At 42.8% G+C, this 11,348-nt stretch overlaps 1 protein-coding gene across 1 annotated transcript; it reads right to left on the reverse strand.

Annotated features, from left to right (window-relative positions):
* Positions 1 to 2,005: 2,005 nt before the first annotated feature.
* Positions 2,006 to 6,535, reverse strand: MOBP (myelin associated oligodendrocyte basic protein). The gene is given in 3 exon segments (XM_027097127.1): positions 2,006 to 4,103; positions 4,105 to 4,123; positions 4,358 to 6,535. Coding segments are annotated over 3 exon segments (591 nt in total). The 5' UTR covers positions 4,621 to 6,535; the 3' UTR covers positions 2,006 to 3,794.
* Positions 6,536 to 11,348: the final 4,813 nt, after the last annotated feature.

The raw sequence follows: 11,348 nt of genomic DNA on the forward strand, positions 1-11,348 counted from the left end.
ATGAATGGATAAAGAAGATGTGGTGCATATATACAATGGAATACTACTCAGCCATAAAAAAGAATGAAATAATGCCATTTGCAGCAACATGGATGCAACTAGAGAGTATCATACTAAGTGAAGTAAGTCAGAAAGGGAGATACAAATATCATATGATATCACTTAATGTGGCATCTAAAATACGGCACAAATGAACCTATCTACGAAACATAAACAGACTTATAGACATAGAGAATAGACTTGTGATTGCCAAGGCGGAGGGGGGAAGGGAGAGGGAGGGACTGGGAGTTGGGGTTGGTAGATGCAAACTATTACATTTAGAATGGATAAACAACAAGATCCTACTGTATAGCACAGGGAACTATACTGAATATCCTGTTATAAACCATAATGGAAAAGAATATTAAAAATGTGTATATATATTTACAACTGAAAAAAACCCATGAAACCGTAAGAGACTCTGTAATGGCCTATATGGGAAAAGAATCTAAAAAAGAGGGGATGTATGTATATGTATAACTGATTCACTTTGCTGTGCAGCAGAAACAAATGCAACATTGTAAATCAAGTATACTCTAATAAAAATTTTAAAAATAAATAATTAAAAAAAAAAAAAACAGAAGGCAAAATCAAGGAGAGGGCTCAGAATAAAACCCTAGAGGATCCCAAGGTGAAGTGTTGCCAGAAAAGGAAGGACTCATAAAGAAGACCAAGATGGAAAAATCAAGGGAAGTGGAAGGGCTAGTTTACCCAATCCTGCACAAAGAAAGAGAGTTCTCTCTGGTTTTCTGGAAGGTGAAAATGCAGAATGTACCTCTTGGCATCAGGAAGACAAAAGGAGGACAAGTCACATCATAGAAAGTGTCTGGAATAAGTTTGGGTGTGCAGACCTGAAAAGCAGGCAGACTACCTCTATCTAAGAGCCTGAAACTTAGCAGCTGGCCCCGGAGCCTGGGTCTGTTAGTGCATACTCTCGGACCCCTCACAGTAATTGCTCATGGGTTGGCGCTCTTCTGAAGTAAATCCTAGCTTGTCAAGTATGTAAATGTTTATAATTGCATTTTCCTTTGGCAGTCCTGGTCATTGCGAACAAACCGAAAACTATATACAGGTGCGACCACTGACTGTGGGCTAACTCCCGAGCTCAGGGTTGTTACTCAGGGGAACAGCAGCATCGCTGAAAGATGGGCCTCTCATAAATACCATCTGAGCAGCGGGACCAGGGGCATACATCATCCCCCCTGATTGCCCAGAGTTTGGTGCAGTGCTGTACACGTGGTCTCGATGACCAGGCTTGAAAATACATGTGGAAATAGATTGGTCCTCCAGGCTTCTTGTGTGCAGGCTCAGTTTGTACAAGACGATGCTGTGAAAGAACACATCAGAGGCACACACAGTACTGCTCACATATGTGTGACTGGCCCCAAATTAGTCACTCAAAGCCGCAGCCACAGAAGTTTTCAGAAAACCACAGATCTTAGCTCCTGAAAGCAGAGCACCAAGGAGCCAGAAGAGTCTCAGCTCCGGAAACACGTCTTAACCCTAAAGGCCAGGATGACCTGTGAAATACTAAAACCTTGAAGAACCGAGAGTAAAACAAACTAAAAGGGAGATGCCATGGTTTCTTTCCATCAAATATGAGAATGCTGGCATGTTCAATCAGGATGCAAGGAATCATACCTATTGGATCCTAAGATTTAAATATTCCCTGGTTTTTGAAAAGATGTATCCAAGGGAATTACTAAGGACACAAAAGTCCTTTGTCAAAATTGTTTGACCTCAAAGGGTCAGACCTCAAGAATGGCACCATTTCAGAAAGCAAGCCTGCTTCAGGAAAACTTTTTTGACCCTTTCTTCACATGTAATTTAGTAGCTCCGCTTGAGAGTGAATTTTTTCCCATTAATCTTCCTCCCACCCCTTTGATTTAGGACAGTCACTTAGTGTCAATAGAGTATGTATGCATAGCGCATACAGCATGGCGAAGCAATGTCTCTAATGCATTACCTTAGGACCTTGGGGAACCTGAGAAGGGAGAATGAGTATCGTAGGAAGGGCTCAGATGGTGCATCTGTGATGTCGTGGGACATTATGAATGGAGCCTGTCAGGTCCCTTGGTCCCAGGGAAGGGACGACAGCTGAGGAGGCAGTGACAGACTATAGAGGTGTCTTCCCTGATACCCACCGAGGACGGTTAACTGAGGGAGTCAAAATACACCAACACTAAAATATCTCTTGAGTTTAAGTGAATTCAGCAAGGCTGAATCCAGACAAAGCTGTGGCTCAGATGAAATTGGCTTTCATTGTCTTCCATCTCCTTTCCATGTCCTGGTTCATTCAACTCCCGGCCACCCAAACAGCCATCACATAGCTCACTGGAGATTGTGGGCTTGAAGCCACCACCATAGATGTCATGCCTCATATACAATTAATTTCCTCTGCTCTGTACATTTCCTAACCACTTCCATATTTCAAAGCTCACCTGTCCTAGGACCTTATTACTCAGGCCCCTCAGGAAGGCATACATTAACAACCAGGTAACTTGACGCACAACTTCCTATTACAGTTTTAGTGACTTACCAGTCACTCACCAGTCTGTTACTTCCTTCCCAAATTAACCTCACCTGATCTACACTGGGGGTGGGTTGGTTGCTTGTTGACAGTGCAGATCCCTAGAACCTCACAAGTGACCCAAGGAATTAGGTTCTCTGGGAGCATTTTAACATGCTCCCCAGTTGATTCTTCTACATACTAAATCTGTAAACATCATGAGACATGCATGCACTATTATGTGTTATGCAGGTTCTGAGCATCAGAGTATTTATGAGAATCCCAAATACAGTTTATATCCATTGTTAACTTATAAAACAGGTTCATTTTCAAATACTAAAAGGACTAAAGAGTTGGCCTGCCGTGCGTGTGGACAGAGAGTATGAGGGAAGTCTCTGTACCTTCTGCTCAACTACGATATGAACCTAAAACTGCTCTGAAAAGTAAAGTCTATTAAAAAAAACAAAAAAAAAACAGGCTGACCTTCCCAAGATGGAGCTGATGAACATATGCTGTTTGGCTCACTTATTCTCTCTACAGGCATCATCCCCTTTTATCCTCTACTTAATCTAACCTAACTTCTTCGAAGCCCCAGACAGGCAGAATCATTCTCCAGGCTTCCATAGCCCAATGCACATACTGATTATGAGAGTATTAGAGCGTTTAACCCTACACTGTGACTAACTATTCTCTTGTTTGGTTCTGGTGGATCACAAACAACCTGGCTTGTTCTGGCCACGTTCCCATCCCCCAGCATAGTATGTGGAACTCTATACATATGCAGTCAAGATTGTTGAATGAATGAATGAACGATCTTGCCACTGAAGTTAACATCAGATGAAGTGTGTTGGGAGGAGGGGTGGATGAACTGGCTGAACCTCTCCTTTTGCACATACACAGATACCCCTTAGAGCCCCCATTCCTTCTCTCTCTGAGGGACAGGAATCGAGGACCTCATTTATTCAATCTGTTACTGTGGTCCATACTCTGAATTTATAAATTAATCACTTCCAGTCCTACTAGACAAAGGAAGCAACTGGTGCTGCCATCTGAAGTATTGTACCAACAGTGGCTATGTGGAAAACAGAAGCCACACTAGGTGTTTCAAACAAGGGGATTTAATGCAGGGAACTGATTACACAGGTTTGGTAAGGCTGAAGGAGGGCCACTGAGATAACCTATTGTTAGTAAACACAGGAAGCAGCTACTAACCTTAGGGCTGGGGAGCAAAAGGGAAGAGGTGGTGTTACCAGAACCTAGAGGCTTTGTTGGGGGACCCCCCACGGCTGGTGCCTGGCCCTTTCTGGGGGCTGCTGCGCGGCTGCTTCTTGGCCTTCTGAGGGGAACGCTGCTTGGCTGGTGGAGGTCGGACTTCTGGGCGGGGGCGTGGCTGACGTTCGGACCTCGGAGGGGACCGTGGCTTGGCTGGTGCTCTGACCACCGCGGGGGGTGCAGCTGGCTGGCGCTTGGGCCTCTGAGGGGACGTTGCGCGGCGGCTGGTGCTGAGAGGGCCAAAAGAAGCTGGAGGCTGGAGCAATGGCTCTCCTCTGTTGCTTTAAGGGATGCTGACAGGAGCTGGAAATAGGAAGGCAGCCCTGCTCCTCCCCCCGCCCCACCTTCCAGTCTCCCTCCAGTACCTTCCAATGCCTGAGCCTAACGGGGGAGCCGACTGTCAGGGGATTGGGGGAAGCGCAGTTTGCAGAGCCTCAGCCCCAGCATCGCAGAGTAGAGCAGGAAGGGGGAACTCAGAGCTGAGAGACAGAGGCCAACGCCCAGCCCAGGCGCCAGGTGGCAGCGCAGACCACTCACCTGGTCTTCTGGCAGGCACAGCAGATCCAGTCCTCCTCTTTCTTCTGGTAGAAGCAGCCACTTTTACAGATGCTATACTTGCGGTCCACAATCTCGCGTTTGGAGTTGAGGAAGGTGAACGGCGGGCAGCAATGTATGCTGAAGTGCTCCGAGAACTTCTGGTTCTTGGAGAGTCTGGGGCCCTCCTTAACCACTTTCTGACTCATCTCACTGGAAATCAGTGATGCGGGGGGAGGTGGGGAGACATAAAACAGCACATTCATGTGAGGGAGCTTTCTACTCAAGGAACCCACTCCCTGCTACTCCCATGGTCCAAGTTAACATTCAGGGCTATCCTCCATCCTGAATCTGGAAGGTCAATTTCCTGCCCAGCTCTATGGAAATGAACTCAATTAGGAGTTTGTTCTTTTTTTTAAAATTTACATACAATTTTTAAAGGTTACACTCCATTTACAGTTATTACAAAATATTGGCTATATTCCCCGTGTTGTACAAATACATCCCTGTAGCCTATCTTACACCTAAGAGTTTGTACCTAGGCAATATAAGGGAAGAGTTTGTTAATTTTTATTTTTAAATCATGTTTTCTGAAAATGGACTCTTTTTTCCCTTATTTATTAGCCACCCACTTAAGACAGGAAAAAGTATTACAAAGCCAAACACATCTATGGCAAAATAATATTCTAGATTTAGGAATGGCCATTTCTCTAAAAAACCAAGAAAGCTTTGTTATTGAAAGCATAATCTCTATTCATACAATGAAACACTACACCAGAATGAGAAAGAACAGACTGTAAGACACAGGTCAACATGTTTGAATCTCACAAACATAATGTCGAACAAAAGAAGCCAAACACAAAGGAATACACGCTATATGATTCAATTTATATGAGGTTCAAAAACAGGCAAAACTAGTCTAGTACATGGTGCTAGAAATCAGAACATAGTTGTATTTGGAAGAGGTGGGGTCTGACTAAGAAGAGGCAGGAGGGAGCCTGCTGGGGGCGGAAAATGTTCTGGATCTTGATCTGGGAGATGACTACACAGGTGTATACATATGTAAAAATTCAGTGAGCTCTACACTTAATTTTTGTGCATTTTACTGTTTACCTCAGTTAAAAAGGAAAAGTAAGAGGAGGAAGAGGAGAGACTAGAGAGTTTTGATTCTTGAAATATTCTGAAAGGGGGGTAAAAACTTAATTACTACAACATCCTTTGTGGAAACGTGACACATGCAGAGATAGTCCTACCTAACACTCCAAAACACTGAAGCACACAGGGTACTTAAATGACTATTAACCAACAAGAGTCTACAAATATACACAGGTAATGTGCATATACCGGCCACTGAGAATGTCCCCCCACTCAACAAACTCAAGGTCAATTTGTACACACAGACGTGCAGTATATAATTACAAGACACGGTGACATCGACCAACAGAAGTATGTACAAAGATAAAGGAAACCATGAAAAGGGGATGGATTCTTTGAAGACAGAGAAGATGATCTGGGTTTTAAGGATGAATACATTAAAAACAACTAAGTTACTCTGAGGGGATATTTTGATTTTTTGTTGGTTGGTTGGTTTCTATTGTTTTTTACTGAAGTATAGTTGATTTATAATGTTGTGTAACTTTTTTGTTTTTTGATAGGGTTGTCTTCTGCTACAGATAGAAGTGAGGGCTGAGGAGCAAGTTGAGTGTAGTTATGAGAAGAAAATACAACCTTTTGCACCTCAGTCTGTAGAGTCCATATTATGTGTTACACCTGTTATGTTGCAAATGCTGTTTCCCAATGTTTCACCTGCTTTTATCATGCAAAAAATTAATTTTTATGTAATTAAGTTTCCTAGTTCTTACTCAGGGTTTTATATTTGAGTTCAGAAAGTCCTCCCTACTTCAGAAGCTCTTAATCATACTCATAAATATCCCATTTTGAAAGAGAATCCTCTCTGAATCTCACTTTCATGTCTCTTTTCCTCTCTATAACTCCTCACTTTTATAGACAATGTTCTTGAGAAGTTATCAACACTCTCTTTCTCCATTTCTACGTCTCCTCCCCCTCAGTGCACTCCAATCTGGCTTCTGTTACTACCTCCCAAAGACACGTGTTTCTCATAAAGACCTCCATGCTGCCAGACCAGCGTCTTCTTGCTCGATCTCTCTCTCCATGTAAATGCTTCCCTGTCCTGTCACTCCATGTTCTCCTAGATTCCCTCCTCCATCTCTAGCCCTTCTGTCTCAGTTTCTCTTATAGGCTCATCTGCTTTATCCAAAACTTTTAATGTTAGAGTTCTTCAAGGTACAATAAATACTAAATTATTAATAGGGTTACCTTCAAGCATCCACTTCAGCATTTATGATATGTTTAGGTTGTGCCAGACACAGTGCTCAGGCTCTGTAGGGGATGCAAAGCTGAATCATGTTTAGTCCCATCCTCAAGAAAAGTATCCACCAGCTGGGAAGATGGGCAAGGATGCCCATGGTGTACTCATGGCCACAAAACCTACCTATTGACCCCAAACACGTACAAGTCTCTGAGGAGACTGAGGGGATGGATCAGCTAAACATCCTGCTGACATCTTATAGATGGAGGAATGTTGCATAAATGTTAGTAAGTGCAATATAAGGAAGGGATGCTGTGGAACATGAGAATGTGCTGAGACAATGGCACGGAGAGTCCACAAGAGCGGGGCCATACATTGGGCTGGGGAAGCAGGTAAAACATGGGTAGAAACATCTGGCCCTGAGATTTGGACAGCAGAGATAAGGGTTTGTGGAGGACTGGGAACAGTTGATTCCTAAGCAAAGATACAGAAGCGTGAATTGCAGTCCACCTGAGAGCCCACCCGGTCTTCAGGGCAGTGTGGGAGAGGTGACAGTGCCAGGACACAGGTGATGAGGTAACACAGGAGCTACCCATCACTGCGAAGGATCTAGCCCTTGTGACTGGGAGTGTGGTCATGCCATCAGCTGGTCAGGAGTCTGAATAGATGAGAGGGAGGGAGATCATCTCATTGGTCTGGGATATCATGAATTTAAGGCGCTCATGACATCCATGTGGAAATGGGTATCCGAAACTCAGGAGCTAGAGCTGTCGGCTCGAGGGTCCTTCACCTCATGGAAGAGGCACAACCTTGGGAGTGGATGTACTGGGTGTGAGCTGAGTGAGGAGCCAGGCCAGGGAAGGCTCCCAGGAGGAGTAGTGGGCCTACCTTCAAGCTCCAGGAAGAAGAGCTAGGGAAGAAGGAGCAGCAGGGGCAGCCAGGGAGGTGGGAGGAGTAGCAGACTCTTAGAAGAGAAATCTGCAGATTTGCAGGAGGAGGAAATGGTCAGCAGTATATAAAAAAAGAAAAAACCAAACGAATAAAAAAAACGCTTTGTACAAGCAAGCATTTTTAGACCAATGAGAAACTAAAATTGATTTTTAGGATCTGATTCATTGCAATTACGACCCTAAAGATCTGCCGAAGCCCTACCAAACCCTGCACATGTGGCAAAGTCCAGCTCAAGTTTCTGCTCCCGTGGGAAATAATGAGATGAAACACTCCAGGACTAAGCAGCAGGAGTCATTTCTTTAGGCTCCCAGCACATGGAGATGATGTTACTCAGTTTCACAGGCAACTCAGACATCCCTAATTCCTCCAGCCTTCTGGGGTCATCTTTCCCCAGATTGTTCAGGCACTCATCACAAATAACAGAAAATCTAGCACTTGCCCCAAATTTTTATGAATGACCGGCATGGGGTAAGAGGGAGATTTTAAGTCTCCTGTGACTCTAAATTTCTGCTCTGACTGAATTCTCAATTCCCACCCACCTGACAAGATGCCTGGGCCCACTCTATGCCTATCTAGACCCCCTCCCAGCCATCTCTTCCCCAGCACGTCAGGGGAAAGTTCTCAAAGTATTCCCTGGCAACTCTCCTTACTCTCCGCCTTTGCCCACCGTGTCCAGCAGGGAGCAGCCTAACCGCTTGTTACTCACCACATGTGTCCCTAATGGAAAAGCAGTTCTCTGCCCTGGACCCCTGACATTCTTCTAGATTAACCAACTGAAAATTCACCCAGCTTTAACATAGCATTTCCCCTCTTCCTTTAGTAAAATGTTAACAGTCAGTGGAAAGGCTCTGGCTACTATTGCCTGTGGTAGCAGAAGTACCGCGTTTAGTTTGGGGTACATTGTAATTGGTTATATATACTCCCCTCCAACTCTGCCCCACACCATGCCCCAGTTTAGAAATGCTAAGGTCCACATGCTGAGCCATAGCAACATACACACGAGCCATCCTTTCCCACCATACCAGGCTTCCTAGTAAATTAGTTGTAACTACAGGCAAATAACTAACGGCAGAAGAAATAATTCACACTTCCTGATGCCCTATTATATGGTGGTTGTTTTATATACTTTACCTCATTTTTCTAATATGGCATTATCATCAACAAACTAAAGATGAGATAAGTAAGGAATACGACCAAGTTCAAAGAGCCAGTAAGAGGCGAACCGGGATTTGAACCCAGGTCCCTGTGACTCCAGCATCTGGTGCCGTCTGACCAGGCTCAACATGGTCTGAGTTCCCTGTGCTCAGCCCTCCTCTCTAGAGAGCAGGTGTCCAGGCGATGGGACCAGCCTGGACTTTGGGGAACTGGAGTTGGGTCCAAGGATGGAATAAGGCTGCAGAAGTGCATGGGTCCATGTCCCAGGGTGAAAAAGACTGAAAGTTGGGGAAACAGCTCCCTGAAGAAAGGAATGGTAGAGGATGGCGTGTGGAGACATCAGGACAGTACGGTGGCCAGCACCTCCTGCCAGAGCACAGAGGCTCACAGTGGGGGGGCTGCACTGTAAACTCAGGCAGGGTCCCGAGGGGAGTGTGACCCATGGGTGCTTCCTCTGTCCCTCCCTCACCAGTCCTTAGTAGGTTTTAAGACCTTATTCACTGTTGAGAATTTAAAAACTTGGATGAAGGAAAATGATAAAAATTCTTATCTCATAGTTAACCACGTAAAAATATTTGAACGTATTTTTTGCCTTGAGAATATTTACATGTAAATATATAGTTAATAAAAAGTCAGACCATACCTTACATACTTTTCAAATTATATACTTGGAAAAATCATTCATTTTTTAAATAAAGTTTTATAGCTGTAGACATAATGTCACTCATAGCATTTTCCTATAGCTTTTAAAATCTGTGATAAATTTATAGTTGCAGCCCCCTTTATGGTTTATATCATATATTTGCATCTTCTCTCATTTTCTTGATTAATCTTGCCAGAACTTATCCACTTTACAATTCTTTTCAAAAACAAGCTCTTGGGTTTCCTGCTTGTCTTTGTTCTTTTTTTTCCTAGTCCATTAATTTCTGAGTGCATTTATTATTTCTTCTTTTCAGTTTTCTTTAGGCTTATGTTCTTGTGCTTTTTACGTATTCTTGAGACAAACTCTTCTCACATATGCATTTATGACTATAACTTTTTCATACGACTTCAGCTGAATACCACAATATTAATATAAAATTTTCATTTTCTCTTCATTTTAAATATGAATGAGTTCTTCTTTGATTCATCAATTCCTTTTAAAAATCTGTTGTAAAATTTCCAAGTGTATGAAGTTATTTTTATTACATTGACTTCTGATTTTAAGGCATTCTGGTCAGAGAGTGGTCTGTATGATAATGACTCTGATATTGGTTGAGCTTCATGTTTCACAGTTAACGTTTTTAAATGTTCCATGTGTGCTTTGAAAGACTGTGTATTTCCAGAAACAATTTGGAATTATCTACGGAAGATAAGAATGTGAACAAGCTACAATCTAGCAGTTTATTCTTGGGCACAAACTACAATCTAGTGATTTATTTTTGGATCATAGCTCAACCTTGCAGATAAAGCCACTTGGTGGAGCACAAAGCTGGAGGAGCCTGAATCCTTGATGACAGAGGTTCTAGGCCTGGATCCTTGAACACTGACCACGTTTTACAGGAGAAACAAACTTACACCTTGTTTAAACCACTATTATTTCAGCTACAAACAGTCAAATACAATTCTGAATTAATATACTCAGTTTTCTCACCTAAAAGAGGGTGTCTGCCTCAGTTTGGGTGCTATAAAAAATACCATAAATTGGGCAGCTTGTGAATAACAGAAATTTATTTCTCATAGTCTGGAGGCTGTGGAGTCCCAGACGAAGGTGTTGGCAGATTCTGTGTCTGGTGAGAGCCCACTTCATGGTTCATAGATGGTGGAATGAGCGAGGGAGCTCTCTGGGGTCTCTGTAATAAGGGCACTAATCCCATTCATGAGGTCTCCACCCTCATAACCTAATCACCTCCCAAAGGTCCCACCTCCAACTACCATCACACTGGGGATTAGATTTCAACATATGAATTTTGGGAGACACAAGAATTCAGTCCATAACAGAGGGGAATAAAAAATAATAATAACATTTAACTCATAGGGGCTTTGATAGTATTAAATAAAATAAAGTAGGTGAAGAACCTAGCACTACCAAATACAAATAACTTGCTTCATAAACTCCATTTTCCTTTCACTAAGAATTCATTCAAATTCATTTGACCTAATTCTACTGACTTCTTCAGACACACGTTTTATGTATCTCACATGACATTTAATGTAAGCATTAATTAAATGCTTAATGAAGTAAAGACATCATTATTTACTTTCGTGGCTAAAAACAAATCATTATAAACACTACATGATGTTTTCACAAACTATACTACCTAATTGCAAAGCAAATATCATTATAAACTGTCTATCAGGATAAGGAGAAAAAAAGTGACTGAACTTGAAACTGTAAAGTATAATTTCTTCTAGGCTTTCCAGATGTCTCCATATACTCTAAAACTACAGAGGAGGGGAAAGTGAGGCAGGTATTTGAAGAAGGAGAAAAAGGAAGTGAAGGAGAGGAACCAAAGGGAGAACAAGAACCTCCCCTCACTATTTATTGTGCACCTACTATGCTCCAGATGCTTTATATCT

The sequence above is a fragment of the Aethalodelphis obliquidens genome, unplaced genomic scaffold, assembly GCF_003676395.1.
Source record: "Aethalodelphis obliquidens isolate GAN/ISIS:26980383/991018 unplaced genomic scaffold, ASM367639v1 scaffold112, whole genome shotgun sequence".
Taxonomy (NCBI): Eukaryota; Metazoa; Chordata; class Mammalia; order Artiodactyla; family Delphinidae; genus Aethalodelphis; species Aethalodelphis obliquidens.